A 14,872-nucleotide genomic window follows, 5' to 3' on the forward strand; every position below is an offset into this window, starting at 1 on the left:
TTGGTGCAGAAATTAGTGACTTAAAGATGGTCCAAATGATGGTTTCTGAGCGCGTGTGGATTCGCGTAAACGTCAGATCCAGTCTTGGTGGGCAGCTTCGGCTTGAGCAAAGTCACGCTAATCCGAATGCGGAAGAGAGCTTGGTTGAATGTGATGCCTCGTGCGCAAGGCATCACTGCATGATCATCATAACTACCCTACACCGACCGTTCAGGAACTGCCGACCTGCCGCTATCGGTGCCCCGCCCCCACCAACATCTGAGGCGTCTTCATTAGGCAATCGATAAAAAGTGACTCCGAAGCAAACACCTTTCCACCAACTACTATTCCTTCCATTGTTCTCCTTCTTTGTCCTCAAGCCACCAATCTGTCGTGATACTCGGGGACAATCACTATAAGGATGTGTGCAGCACATGTAAGAACACCTCTCCATCGCAATCGCCTTCACCGAGACTTCCGCAATGGCCCATACTAATCTTGTACACCAGCTTGATATACGGCCAACTGCCGATGAAGCTCGAGCTGCCTTCAACCAAGAATGGACTCCTACAACTCAGCCCACGCTTCTACCCGTTTGCGCCTCTGCTCCCGCCGATTTATTGACTCCTTCAGCTATCTATCTTAAGCTGTCATCGGGGTAAAGATTACAATGCTTCCACCGCCGAACCATCCTCTGACTCACCACTTGCAGCGCAACTGCCGAATACTCATTTCTCCTCGAGAGTGCGACTGGAAGCACAGAGACAGTTGGACGATATAGTTTTATTGGCGCCAGTAAGCTTCTTTCAGACTCTTGTGCTGGATATCCTCTGAGTCTCTCTTTCTAGACCCGCGAAAAGTACTGGCCACTGGCGACGGCTACGAACACAATGGCGACCCTCTCAAGACCCTAGCGGCCGAACTTTCCAATGATCGAGTTCTCGATATTCCTTCGTTGGCGCTTCCAAAGCTGTCTGGTGGTGCTGTTGGATACGTCTCATATGACTGTATCAAGTACTTCGAGCCCAAGACCGAGCGACCACTCAAAGACAACCTCCAGATCCCCGAGGCTTTGTTCATGTTATTCGACACCATTGTCGCCTTGGATCACTTCCGCTCGACATTGACAATTGTCACACATATGAAGTTGCCCAAGAGCCCATCTGGCGATCTCAAACCCGCCTATGACGAGGCCTGCGAGACCCTCCGCAAGACCCTCGACATCATTTACCAGCCCGAGACTCCCTTGCCTGCCCAAACTCTCAGTGAGCAATCAGAATCAGAGCAGCAATATTCGTCGAATGTGGGTCGCAAAGGTTACGAGACATTCGTGAAGGAGCTCAAGAAATACATCGTCAAGGGAGACATCATTCAAGCCGTGCCTTCACAACGGTTCCGTCGAAGCACTAAGCTCCACCCCTTTAACATTTACAGAACTCTCCGAACACTCAACCCCTCACCTTATGTGTTCTTTCTCTCATGCGCCGACTTTCACATCGTTGGTGCTTCGCCCGAGTGTCTGATGAAGACAGATGGATATGCCCCATTACCCTGTGACTCACGATTCGGCTACTCCGCTGCCGAAGCTCGATCAAGACCTCGTATTGTCAACCACGCAATTGCCGGTACAATCCACCGTGGAAAGAATGCCGCTGAGGATGATAGACTCGCTGCCGAGCTCTTGGCTTCCAAGAAGGACAGAGCCGAGCACGTCATGTTGGTGGATCTCGCCCGCAACGACGTGAACAGAGTCTGCCACCCCACGACCGTCAAGGTCGACCGGCTCATGAGAATTGACCGCTTCTCCCACGTTCAGCACATCACCTCCGAAGTCTCGGGAGTTCTGCGTCCAGAGTGCACACGCTGGGATGCCCTGCGCTCCATTTTCCCCGCGGGAACAGTCTCTGGTGCACCCAAGATCCGAGCCATGGAGCTCATCTACGACCTGGAGCAGGAGAAGCGGGGTATCTACGCGGGAGCTGCAGGATGGTTTGGATACGACATTGTGCGCGTGGACGAGGGCAGCGAGCCTGCGGACAGGGTTTTCGTCGACGAAGGACCCATGGACACGTGCATTGCCATCCGGACCATGCTGGTCAAGGATGGCGTGGCATACATGCAGGCCGGCGGTGGCATCGTCTACGACAGTGACCCTACAGACGAGTGGATGGAGACGATGAATAAATTGTCCGCCAACCTCCGCTGTGTGGAGCTGTCGGAAAGGTACTTTGGCGATGGGGTGAGCACTAAGACCGTGGAGGAGATTATTGCGATTGAGAGGAAGAAGGGTGAGGAGGAGGTGAAGGAGGCTGAAAAGTAGGGCATCTGCATAAAAAGATTTCTGATGAAGGATAGATTCAGTTGATACTTATTGGCGCGCTTATTGTGCTTGAAGTCGTTTATTTCCTTTTCATTGCCATGCTGCCTGGGTAGTATTGTTCTGACGGCAGAGGTTGTGAACGGTCAAGGCCTCACTGTTCAGGCCGACCATGAGTGAAAGCAAAACAATGCCATGACATTCACGATTCAACCTAAACTTACAACATGGGCGGTGAACAAATGAATGTGCTTGGGCTTCAGTGACTGTATCAAATCTGAGTATATAATGAAACGATGCTGACTCTGTAGCAAATTCATCTCAGCATCACCAGCATCCTCTCCCTCTCACCCTTCACATCCAGGTAAGTCTTACACCAAAAAGCAGATCAATACACAAAAGGTAAGTCTACGCAATAACTACATCTGACAAGCATTCACATCTCGTCCCACTTCACTAGTCAGTCATCTCACTGGTAAGTGCCCCTCTTCAACATGTCTCTTCCTCCTAAGCCTCTCCCCGAAGCCTTCTGGCCAACTATCAGACAGGCCATAGACAAGGGCAGCAACACCAATTCTGACAACCAGGCCATCACTCCTCAGTGCCCCATCTGCATGGAGCCCCTCCCAGTGAAATCTTTCCCTGCCGAAGGTGAGTTGGATGCTGAGGTCTTGCTCTGCGGTCATGTTCTCTGCCAGCCTTGCCGCAAACAGTGGGAGCAAAGTGACTTGGGAGACCGGTGCCCTGCGTGTCGAACCACTCTTTACTGCAAACGCTGTGAGGTAAGCGCCATTCCTCTTACCATCCCCAAGAACGACGAAGGATCCAGTCTTCCTCCAGGTATTCCTGAGGGTAATCAAGACTTCTGTCCTGATTGTCAAGCTGAGGTTGAGTTTCACAAGGCTGTTGAGAACGGTGAGTGGCCTCATAACCTAGATGAAATGGAGCCTGGTTTTATCAGCCTTTTCTACCATGTTGTCAACGACATTGAGAAGGATGGTGATGTTGCTACAATGTCAAGGGTTCAGGATGCGATTATGGACACCATCATGCAGGAGTTTTCAAACATGATGGTCAGTCGTCGCATGGTCACGCTTGGCCGTGGCAACACGCTGCGAGAGGCGAATCCATGGTACGCCGAGAACAAAACACGTCAAGAAAACCGTCGTAACGGGATTATCGGCTTTGACTCGGAAGATGATGAGGAGCCTGGTGCAAACACTCCAGCTGGTATCCCTCATCGAATTGGGGATCCATTTGTAATCGGAGTGTATGAGAGACATGGAAATGTTCATATACCGCTAAACGCTCGCCCCGGGGATGTTATATATGGCGGGCCTCATCCCTGGGATCATGGCCTTGCCAATCAGTTTGACGTCCAGGATGGCATCGCACGTCCGAATGCAGAAGCACCACGATCCGACAATATAAGCTCCATTGTCCGAGCAATCTGGGGGCCAGAAGGAGCAGAAGGAGCAGAAGCAGGAAGAGCTCGAGGAGAAGCAGAGGTAGTGCCTCGAGAAACAGATGAACCGATGAGGGCTTCAAGACAGGTACCCTTGACTGTCTTTGCACGTCCCAGCGCAGCAACACAGACAGCTCAAGATGATGATAGACAGCCACCAGATGCTGACGAACCTAGACAGTGGGCTGAGTTCCTACAACTACAACGGGAGGGTAATCCTTCTCCTGCGGCAGCTGGAGCGGCCAGACCAGCTCGAGTCCATCCAGAGGGATCGGCGGCTGCAATTCTTGAGCAACTCAGGCCCGTGGACGAACACTATTACCCTGATATGCCTACCTGGGACGAATATGTTGACAATGCGGATGCGTATTTGGCTTCCCACGCTAATGATCCTAACTGGCCACCTCTGACACGTGCGGAGTATATAGCAGAGCACGAGGAGTATATGAGAAGGCTTGTGGCGAATAGAACGGCTGCGTCGTCGTCCAGTGCGGCATCCGGTGCACAGAACTCGAGCTTCATGGATATGGACGACAGCGACGAGGAGATGTCGTCGGGTGATCAGCCCGTCTCTGAGCGCTGAGAATCTCCTCCTCCACTATCCACAGTGGGAAGACGCGTGTAAGTCATGGGCATGATGGTATTGCATGCGGGTCGTGACAGAGGTAGGCGAAGACGCTCGGACCGGGATATGGATCGGACGGCACGGCACGGGAAACGGCATCAAGTAACGGAGGAGACTGGCTTGACTAGAAAGTGAATATGAATCTGAATTTGAGATTTATTCGGTGAAACGGAGTTTTGGATCAGGATCAACCGGGAATAAATTAGATTGATATGATATTAGTCAGTGTGTATGTATGGGTATACGTAAGTATGTATGTAGGCGGAGAATAAACAAAAAGGTCTAAGAAATGTTTCAAGGGGTTCGGATGTGCCGTCAGAGCCGTTTGAGTTTATTGGTATGAGTCGATCCCTCGAGTGAATGATGATGTATTCAGCAAAACCCGTGACATGTAAAGGAATTAGGAAATAAAAGAAACACAATGCTATGCAAATCGTACGTCAGCTAGGCTCGTAGACTATTGTTTGAGGCCGCAAGCGGGATAGTCCAGCAACGTAAGTCAGGAACAGCGAACGAATACACGTATAATTCGGATATCGGCTGCGAAGTGACAGACAGTCATTCAGCCCATGACTCGAACGCGAAATATATATGCCGATAGTCAGAATATAAACGAAATACCTACCTACTCAGCTACTACGGTGATTACATACAGTGAGGAATATCAGTGAGTGAAGAGAGAAAAAGTGGGCAAATAGCATCATCTCACCGCGCCGTGCCGGTATCCGATCGCGCCCAATCGACCCCGGCAAGTCGGCACGTCGACATCCACCTTTTCTAAACGCCCAGTTTTTAGTCTGATATTGGTTTTGCATGGTATTTACGAGGGAGCATCTGAGCAAACGGACAGTGAAAGATCATGTGTAGAGAATAGCCGAACAAGGACTGTCTGTCGGTGCATAGTGTCATATGCTGATATTTTACCGTCTACAACCAAACATGATCCATATCCGAGTTCCTGTGCTCAGGCATCTCTCCAAATTAGATGCATGTCACTCAACTCGCTTCTCGGCACCACAAATTCCTGCTCCAAGGGGGGAGGGCCAGGCCAGGCCATTCCCCAATGCCACCCTCCACTCAACCTCATCCGCTAGTGGACAAGCCCGTTGCTGTCTCGGAAGTACGGCTTCATCGTCTTGCCTATTGAAAGTTGCCTTGCCTTTGAAACTGCGGCGCCTCTGGGGCCCTTTCAGGTGCCGTCTCTTCCAGCTCGCGCCTAAAAATAATAACCCCCCTCCCAGCCCAGCCCAGTCCAGCCCTGGAGGCTTTACTTACATCTACTCCATCTGTTGCTCCCTGCCCTGCCCGGCCCTTCTCTCTCTCGCTATTTTTCGGTTCCTGCTTTTAGAAGACCACCCCCTCCCTCCTCTCTCGCTTCTTCCTCGCGCTGTGTGTGCTCCCGCCCCCGTTTACAAATTCGTAACTGAACTGGACCCGGACCTGGACCTGGACCTGAGGGCTTGGCTCGAACTTCCATTTAAGCCAAAGGGGGCCTAGAGGCATCTGCCAAGAATTTCCATCCCGTCTACTTCAGGACCCTTTGTGGCATATACATCACTTACATCTGCATCTTGGATTTGAGCCTCACTCACTTGACCACAAATCAATTGCTTTGCTTGTCTTGTCTCTCGACAATTGATTACCTAACACTTGGACCTCCTTCACCATTGAATGATACCACGATAGATGCCTTCCCTTCTGCAGGCCGACATGGACATGGATCCCGCCGTTGTCGGCCTCCCTACCACAACAGCCATCACAGGCCTGCTCGACGTCGGCGCTGCTGCCATCGACATCCTCAGCGACCTCAACATCTCGCCCCAGCACGACACCGCCATCCTCAACGTCCTCCTCCGCGAGGTCAAGGAGTGCCGATCCTCCGTCCACGCCTTCTACAAGACCCTCAACCTCATCGAGAATAACCAGATCCCCTTCCCCGCCCGCGCCGCCTGGATCTCTCTCGACACCCTCGTCGCAACCCTCACAGACACCGTCCTCGCCTTCACTCGCCTCTCGTCGCTATGCTGTGCGCTCGACGAGCAGTCCAACAGGACCACGCCTGAAGATGCCGCTAAGCAGTTCCAGAAGAGGATCAAGGCGCTGTGTGCGAGGTTGAGATGGCATAATCTTTCGTATGCTATGATGATGACTATAGTGAACTGGTGAGTTAAGCGACAGGACACACGGACCGCTAGATGAACAAGTGCACTTTTTGCTGACATTCGCCAAAAAGCCCCGGAGAAAAGGACGCAAAGAACAGTCGCGACGAGCTGGCGCATCGCGTTGCTAGACTCCTCACATTCAACGTCAACCTCTCTGCTCGATTACGACAGAGTCGCCCCGGATCATCGGCTGCCAAGACAACGGGGTCGGGAGCCCAGACCCCCGATAGCCCCGAGATCACCCCCGTCAATGTGGGGCTTGGATCCGCCCCCTACTCCGGAACGCTCTCCAAGCTCACCACGCCCAAGGCTCTGTCCAAGGTCATTCTGCCCATTGAGCTGAGGGAGCTGCGTGATGATTTCGAGTACTACACCGAGATGATTCCCTCGCAGACTGGAAGCTGTGAGTTTCCAACTGGCGGTGTCTTGATGGGAACTCCATATGATCTCGCTTCAGCTCGATGAGACCCCATTATCAATCAGTAACTATCAATCTATCCCCAAGTGGATACATCATCTTATTAGATGAATACTTGCAAAGTCGGTGTTTGGGTGGGAAATAGTACGAGGCATCTCGGGCCACGTCTAGCTACAGGACCGGTTGGAGGGCTTAGACGGGCATTTTACCAAACGGTTATTACGTGTAATGATTTTTTTTTTTTTTTGGTCGTTTTTCTTGCTTCGTTTCACTTGGAGTCGATTTAGCTAGGCATTTGCAATTTTAACGTAGAGATATCCATTCAAATTAATCAATCACCCATTACTTACTGTGCTATGCTATGCTATTCTTGCTACTTAGTCCTGAAATAAAAGCTTCCTACGGTATTTAAATGAAGAGCTTGCTACCGTGGTACTTGGTCTTGTCAGAGTAACTCTGCACAGACGTCTCAATCTCTCGCTCGGGGAAGCCCTTGAACGACTTGGCGTATGTTGCAACGGAATGGGCGATGAGCTGTTCTGTGTTAGTGTCACGGTTTCTGAACAAGACATTGGCTGGGTGCGACTTACCTTGGTGTTCACCTCCCACGCGGTGTAATTCACATTGGTCAGATCATCCCCGATCTGGTGGTAGTTCTTATCATACCAGACGCCGGCTTCACCGCCAAACATCTCGACCTCGTCCTCAGTCTTGACACCCTCGGCACCTGTGGCGATACCACCGGCGGGGATACCACCACGGATGAAACCATCGTAGTCACTGCGACCATCGAAGGGGATGAAGGTATAGTTGAGGCCCTGCTCCTCGTACCAATCGACATACAGATTGCGCAGCTCCTCTGAACCCTTGGGGTTCTCGGCGTTGGTGGCGTTGTAGATCTGGTAGGCAAAGTTGGGACTGGCCATCATGTCGTAGTCCATGAAGAGACGAATCTTGCGGTTCTCATCTTCAGGAAGAACGGAGACGTAGTGGTCGGAGCCGAGAAGACCTTCTTCCTCGGCGGCCCACCAGGCAAAGCGGACGCAGTTGTTGACGCGGTACTTGGTCAGTTGAACAGCGACCTCGAGCACAGAGATACTGCCGGATCCGTCATCGTTGATACCAGGGCCCTCGGCAACACTGTCACTGTGACCGCCGAGCATAACACAGTTGTCGGGATCACCACCGCGAGTCTGGGCAATGATGTTGGTGGTGAGGATGGTCTTGACCTCAGCGTCGATGTAAGCAATAGCATCGACGGTCTCACCATCCTTGAGCTTCTTGGCAACGGCCTTGCCCTCTTCACCGCCAAGACCAAAAGTAGCAACATGGTCAGGCGAAGGGGTACCGAGAGTTCCATGAACCTCGTCCTTCTCATAGTTATACACAACAGCAGCGACAGCACCCGCTTTACCAGCATTGCCGGACTTTGTACCAAAGGGGCACGTTCCACGGAGGATGAGAGCAATGTTGCCCTTGACGGCCTCGGGATAATCGGACTCGTCGCATCCTTCGTTGTCGACGAGGACAAGCGTTCCGTGGACGGGCTCCTTGTTCTTAGTCGGAGGAGTCAGGCCCATGGGCGATGCCTGCTTGGGGACAGAGTCACCGATGATGAGACGCGACTCGAAGACATTGCCCGACACAGCGGGGAATTGCTGGTTCGACACGGAGTAGTAGCCGCCTAGCTTGGCGAGCTCAGCATGGATGTACGACAGCGTACCGAGATGGCCTTGAGAACAATCAGTCATTGCGTTCATGATAACACGCCGATTTCGGAGAACGTACCTTCACTGCCGATGACACGAGTCGGATGTCCATACTCCTCCTCTCCATTCTTGGCAATCTCATACAGATCCTTTGCTCTGGCCTCAAGGTTCTCAGGCTTGATGCTCTTCTGCAATTCCTTGGTATCTACCACGGGAAGATCATCGCCGAAGGGATTCCAAGAGAGCTTGGGGACCTGGAGGTTGAGAGGGATCTGAAGAGCTGACACGCCCTGGAGAGCGGCCGTAGCGGCGACTAAGCAAAGGCCCTTTGTCGTCATGTTGAAGTTTGTTGTTGTGAAGGAGAGAGGGAGGAGGATGGAAGGGGAGGGTTCTGGTTAAGACATGGGCATGACTGGAGCGCAGGTGATACAAGCTTGTGACGTGATGATGCTGGGACCTGGAGCTATAGGGCCCTAGCTCACTGTAGCTTAGCTTGGTTGCCCTGCCAGGAACCCGAGGCATTGCTTATCTTTGCCCTAGTCCCCGCGATTTGTCTCAGCTTGGTCTTGGCGATGATCAGCAACAGCTACCCTGGACTTTGATGGCACTTTGAATCGATCTTGAATGAGAGCAAAGGCTTTGGTAAACCAATTATTTCTCCCCATAGATAGGTGTTTACTCGTAAATGTCAGTTGCTGGCTGAATTTGTTTCCTGCAGGGAAACTCCCTCTGTTGTCGGCACTTCGAGAATTGATGCACCTACCCGCATCGCATTGTTTCTCAACAGCCAAGTGGGAAGATAAAGAGGAGCATCGCGCAAAAGGCCCATGAGATCATGCCATCGAACTCGATTTGGGATTCTGTGACTCGAGGGAGCAAGTCACCGTGAGCAAGGCCACTGCTTGACCAGTATCAGTAGGAATCCCCCAGGAAGCAAGAAAACCTCTAAGTTCAAGGTGAGCTAAGGAGTAAAAAATGCCTAATCTAGACTCCCCCAAACCTATCCTAAATTATGCTAAATTTATGTACGCCTCCTATCATGAAGGATGGAAGTCCTGTGTTTTCTTACCTCCCTTTGGCGTCCTCTAGCCTGGCGCAGCGCAGAGTCCCGAATCATGCTTCGGTATTTTCCCTCCAATTTGGCATCCATGTAACACTCGATCGAATCCTCAAATGGTTTATATCCACACCGACTTGGTGACAAACGATATCAATAATTGTAAGAGAATCGATAGATTAATGTTACTGCAAACAATGTCGATTCAGGTCAAGTGAGCAATAGAACGAAGTTGCTAAAATCATTGTGATGTGAGAGGTGCAATCAGTACATCCATACCAACCTAGTCCGAATACCCTCCTTTTGACAAGTCCAGAACCGCCAAGCATATCTCCAGTGTAACCCAAAAACCACACGGCGTAACAATGAATATCATTTAGGCTACACATCGCAGCCCCCAACTCTTGTCTGTCTCCATTGGGCTATCATGCTTACGCCCAGATGGACCATCAAGATACCGTCAGCTCACTCAGCGAGCAAGAATAGATAACATGCTGACACGCTGACACTGTGGTTAAAATGAACTTGAACTCAAACTTCATCTTCCATCATCACGTTTTATCTCAAGTTTGGATGAGAAGTCAGCATGCATCCTGCTTACACACTGTATATCGGGCTTGAAGCTCGTGTGACTGAGTGGAAGAACGATGTGTATGCGACTTTTAGCAGACGATTCAGTGCACCTACTGATGCACAGTATCAGGTAAGTTGAGTGGTATTGAGATAAGGAATGCTTGCTGATGTTGAAGTTGTAGGTTGATGAGAAGAAGCCGATGATCACGGAGAGGCAAGTTGAAGAAGGGAGATCGGAGAAGGAATTGCTGGAACAGAAATATGCCAGTCAGTCATGATCAGTCAACATATGGCTCGGGAGCGATGAGATCGAATTGTCACGTTGTTTATTCTGTCTTGCTTGTTATCAACCAATCCCTCACATTGAAGCTTTTATACATCCATCTTCAACTCCTATCTCTACTCTTGAACCACCACCTTTTATTCTCCTTTAAACAAAACAAAATCAAGGAATGCTCATCTTGACATGATCCTGCTTCTTCGTAGCCCGACCCCCGAATCCCCATCCAATCTGATGCGCAAGCTGGATCTCAACATCCAAATCATCAGCCCAAGCCCACACCAACCCAGGATTCTTCTGGAACATCCTCCCTGCCGCAATAAGATCCAACTTGACTCCATCGTCCTTTCCAGAGATGATCTCCTCAGCAAGTGTACCGGTCTTGATGCTTCCCACCGAACTAACGAGCATCTTGTCGCCAACAACCTTCTTGATGTGCTTCGCGAACTTGGCTTGATAGCCTGGTCCGCCTTGAACCTTCTGCTGCGGGTGGTTTCCGCCGCTGGATACGTCAATCACATCGACACCGCGCTCAGCAAAGAGACCAGCGAGCTTCGCAGCTTCTTCGACAGTCCAGCTCTCGCCGGTGTAGTCAGGGTTAGTATCCAACCAATCCGTCGCACTAATCCTCACAAAAAGCGGCATCGTCTCAGGGATAACAGCACGAACCTCCTCAACAAGCTCAAGCGCCAGCCTTGCTCTGTTCTCAAAACTTCCACCATACTGATCCGTTCGCTTGTTAACACTAGGCGTAAGGAACGAACTGACAAGGTAGCCGTGCGCAAAGTGAAGCTCGATGACGTCGAAGCCAGCGGTGACGGCGCGGTTGGCAGCTTTGACGAAATCTTTCTTGAGCTGGTTGATCTCCTGGATGCTCATGCTGCGCGGGGTGGGCATGTTCTCGTTGAAGGGCTCGTCGCTGGGGCCGACGACATCGTCGGGCCACCCGTTGACTTCCTCGGTGGCTGTGGCGCCGGCGCTGAGCCAGGGTGCTACGCAGCTTGCTTTGCGGCCTGCGTGGGCGAGTTGAATGGCGATGTTGGTGTTTTGGCTATGTGCAAAGTCGACGTTCTTGCGGAGAGTGTCGACATGGGCGTCGAGCCAGATACCAGCGTCCCTATGACGATCAGCCAACAAGCTACAAAATAAGTCGTGAAAAGTATACTTACTCAGGTGTAATTCGGCCATTAGCTTGGACGGCAGTTGCTTCAATCATCATAAGACCCGGCTACTACGATTAGCTTTGATCAAATCTCACTGGTAAACGCCACTTACACCACGCTGAGCCATACCGCCGTAGTGCGTAATATGCCAAGGCGTCATGAACCCTTCATGGCAAGAATACTGACACATAGGGCTGACCCAGATTCTATTCTGCATAGTCACATTTCGAATCTTGAGGGGCTGAAAGAGTCGAGGAACACGGCTCCCGTCACTGGGCTGAATAGCCAGACCAGCCGGAGGATCCTGCTCGGGGGTGAAGAAGGGAACGCCCTTTGCAGCTTTGTTGACAATGGGATGGCTGCATTTCTCAGTCTTTGCGGGGGCAGGAGTTTCGGGTCTCGATACAGGAATGCCGTGGTGAGGATGGCAGATGCGGTTGGTGAGATATGCAGCCATGATGATGAGTGTTGAGATAGAATGGTATGCTTAACAATCCTTCAGAGCTTCATCTTGGGAACTGGGAACAGACATTTATATACATGTTCATGACGGGTCAATGACGTTGCGATTAGAAATCTTTGACGTTGAGTTTTCGGAGAGCTCCAGGTCTACGGAATGCAGGACACAAATCTTCCTTCACATTGGGCACGGACGATTAGCATTGGCTCTTTCGATGCATTAAAACATTTATAATAAATAACGTTGTCCAGATGGTGGGTCAGTTATCTAAACTAGGCCTCTTGGTCTAGCAATGCCGTTAAAAACAGAGTACGGAGTATAAAATTATAAATCTCGCTCGCCTCAAAAAAGTCATGTTCGGTCCGAATTATTTCCAACAAGTTCTCCACGCATGTTCATCATGGGTCGAGGAATCTACTGTTCACCCGACGAAGCCTTCCGCTTCTCCGATGGTTTGAGTCTTGTTCTGATGAAGGACCCGTTCGCCCCATCAAGCCAGATGTGCTATGTCGCTTGCGGCCCCGCTCGAGCTCTTCCGTTTCTTCTGTGTCTGTCTTGAGGTTTCCAAAACTCTTGCGACACCTCACTTTTCGCTCATCATCGGGATCCAAGAATCGATGGATAGTGCGGTGATCCAGAATGCGCTCCTCTTTGTCGTGCGGTCCGGCCTTGTCCGTCTTGGGCCAGATGTACCCGTAAAGCTTTGAGTGCCGTTCACAGCGAGGGCATGAAGCTCGTGTAAAGTATGCGTTCTGTTGTACAAAGTAACCGTCGCAGATGGTGCACTGGATCCAGGCCATCTCAGGTTCTGATAGGAGTAGCGGTGTAAGGAGGTAATCTCCGGGCACTCGCACTCTAGATGGAGGCGTGTCTTCCTTATAGACACGACGTTGGTATTTCTTCCGTTTTGGCTGATCTTCATCAGCCACCTGACTGTCCTCGACAGTTTCGATACTGGTTGCAATAGGCTCGGTTGGTGGAGGTACCACAGTTGCTTCCTTGAGCTTCTCCGGTTCAGGTTCGCTCTCGACCTCAGACTCTATAGGAGCGTTCAAGATGGCCTGGATAGTCATACTCTCAAGACCGCTTCGTCGGGTTCTCTCTCTCGCCATTTCAGCCGCTTGCTGAGGTGATTGTGAACCTTGACTGCTCTGGGGAGAAACTGGTGCCCCCTCTCTCTGTTGACTACCCTTGTTCGCAATCCCTTTCAATGGGGTATGTCCCAGAGGCTCCGGAGTCTCCTTCTCTGGCGACGTGACATCTGTCTCGACGACACCGCTTGAAGATTCACTGGCAGTGACGGATGTACTGCGCGACGAATCGTCAATGATAAGCACAGTCTTCTCAGCCGAAACCTTTTGTCGCTTTGCTGGAGTCTTGGGTGGTGTTGCCAGACTCTCATGCTGTCGCTTGCGATTGTTGGATTGCTCGGCGGGCGGAGACCTGGCAGATGATGAATCGCATGCTAGCTTTGAACCTCTTGAAGTCGCTTTTGTAATCCGTGGTCGCATATCAGGAGTAACCGATGGTGTCCGTGAAGAGCCAGAGATACTGTCATCTCTCCGTCGCCGCCGTAATGAGTAACCCTCTGACTTTTCCTGCTCAATACTAGTTTTCACTGGCACTGTGCCCTCTTCTGGTTCCCATGCATTCTGTAAAAGATCCTCGCACGTCTTGCACAAGCACTCGCAGTTGTTCTCCCCGAAATAGTTGTCTCCGTAAGTAACTGTAATCTCCTCTCCTGCCTCAATAGGCCTTGTTGCGACAATCTCGATTCCTGCGTGGCTCGTCCTCATAAGTTTGGCATTCGCATCGCAATCGTGGTTCGCAAAGCGGGCAGGGCCCATAAACAGGCTGGTGCACTTGCTTCGTGAGCTGACCACAATGCTAAAGTCCTTCTTCTGAGATGAGATGGCCTTTTCCTCCTCTGGCGTGATAATGACTTGTACTCCGGATAAATATTTGATGGCCTCGTTGCGTCGGATTGGTCGTCTTGCTGTTACGGCCGCCTCGTGAGTAACAATTGTGTATCGGTTTGTCGAGCTGACCTCCCACGGACAATCCGGGAGGTATATTTGAACATATCGCCTAAGATGCCGTCGGAAATTCTCTTTTTCATTGTCGGTCTTCAATCCATTGTGAAACCGTTTCAGCCCGTTCGTTGTCAGCAACCGCTTCTCAGCGCTGTCCAAGTCCTTCTTGAGAACCACCTCCTCTTGCAAGATCTTGGCGATCTCCTCCTCCCTCACACCTCGAGATGGATGATATGATGTGCGGTTTTTGGGGACCGTTGTCCAGTAAAAGACCTGCCTGTGTTAGAGTCGCATTGCCTCATGAGCGATGCTCAGCTGTAAACCACTCACATGATCGACCAGGGCGTCAGTGAGAATGTCATCATATGCTGACACTTGTGCCAACGTCATGCGCGGCTTTTTGGCAGCCGCCTTCTGTGATGGAGGCATTTTGGCTAATGTGAATTCACTCCCAAGCCAGTTCTGCTGTGTAAAGCTGCCGTCTGAAGAATAAAAGAGCGTACGTGTCCCTCGAAACTAGTTGTAAAAGTCCGAGCGAGAAAAGAGCGGAGATGTAGATCCTTGGCTCAGTATGAGAGAGCCTTGCCAAACCATGCCACAATTGAAGCCTTTCGAATCTTGCAGAGCAATG

The 14,872-nt window shown here is 51.1% G+C and overlaps 6 protein-coding genes across 6 annotated transcripts; 3 read left to right on the plus strand and 3 right to left on the minus strand.

The window, feature by feature from the left end:
• Positions 1–461: 461 nt before the first annotated feature.
• Positions 462–2,299, plus strand: J7337_002158 (uncharacterized protein; the record flags this gene model as incomplete). Its single annotated transcript, XM_044819891.1, has 3 exons — positions 462–637; positions 692–774; positions 828–2,299. 3 exons carry the CDS (start codon positions 462–464, stop codon positions 2,297–2,299), a joined length of 1,731 nt encoding a protein of 576 aa, XP_044684191.1.
• Positions 2,300–2,790: 491 nt separating this feature from the next.
• Positions 2,791–4,344, plus strand: J7337_002159 (uncharacterized protein; the record flags this gene model as incomplete). The annotated part of the gene is made up of 1 exon (XM_044819892.1): positions 2,791–4,344. The coding sequence occupies one exon, from the start codon at positions 2,791–2,793 to the stop codon at positions 4,342–4,344; it is 1,554 nt and encodes a 517-aa protein (XP_044684192.1).
• A 1,752-nt stretch (positions 4,345–6,096) lies between these two features.
• Positions 6,097–7,013, plus strand: J7337_002160 (uncharacterized protein; the record flags this gene model as incomplete). The annotated part of the gene is made up of 2 exons (XM_044819893.1): positions 6,097–6,488; positions 6,620–7,013. 2 exons carry the CDS (start codon positions 6,097–6,099, stop codon positions 7,011–7,013), a joined length of 786 nt encoding a protein of 261 aa, XP_044684193.1.
• A 361-nt stretch (positions 7,014–7,374) lies between these two features.
• Positions 7,375–9,013, minus strand: J7337_002161 (uncharacterized protein; the record flags this gene model as incomplete). Its single annotated transcript, XM_044819894.1, has 3 exons — positions 7,375–7,500; positions 7,557–8,698; positions 8,755–9,013. The coding sequence occupies 3 exons, from the start codon at positions 9,011–9,013 to the stop codon at positions 7,375–7,377; spliced, it is 1,527 nt and encodes a 508-aa protein (XP_044684194.1).
• Positions 9,014–10,750: 1,737 nt separating this feature from the next.
• Positions 10,751–12,205, minus strand: J7337_002162 (uncharacterized protein; the record flags this gene model as incomplete). The annotated part of the gene is made up of 3 exons (XM_044819895.1): positions 10,751–11,702; positions 11,755–11,813; positions 11,861–12,205. 3 exons carry the CDS (start codon positions 12,203–12,205, stop codon positions 10,751–10,753), a joined length of 1,356 nt encoding a protein of 451 aa, XP_044684195.1.
• Positions 12,206–12,606: 401 nt separating this feature from the next.
• Positions 12,607–14,670, minus strand: SET9 (Histone-lysine N-methyltransferase set9; the record flags this gene model as incomplete). The annotated part of the gene is made up of 2 exons (XM_044819896.1): positions 12,607–14,514; positions 14,572–14,670. 2 exons carry the CDS (start codon positions 14,668–14,670, stop codon positions 12,607–12,609), a joined length of 2,007 nt encoding a protein of 668 aa, XP_044684196.1.
• Positions 14,671–14,872: the final 202 nt, after the last annotated feature.

The sequence above is a fragment of the Fusarium musae genome, chromosome 2 (genome assembly GCF_019915245.1).
Source record: "Fusarium musae strain F31 chromosome 2, whole genome shotgun sequence".
Lineage (NCBI taxonomy): Eukaryota > Fungi > Ascomycota > Sordariomycetes > Hypocreales > Nectriaceae > Fusarium > Fusarium musae.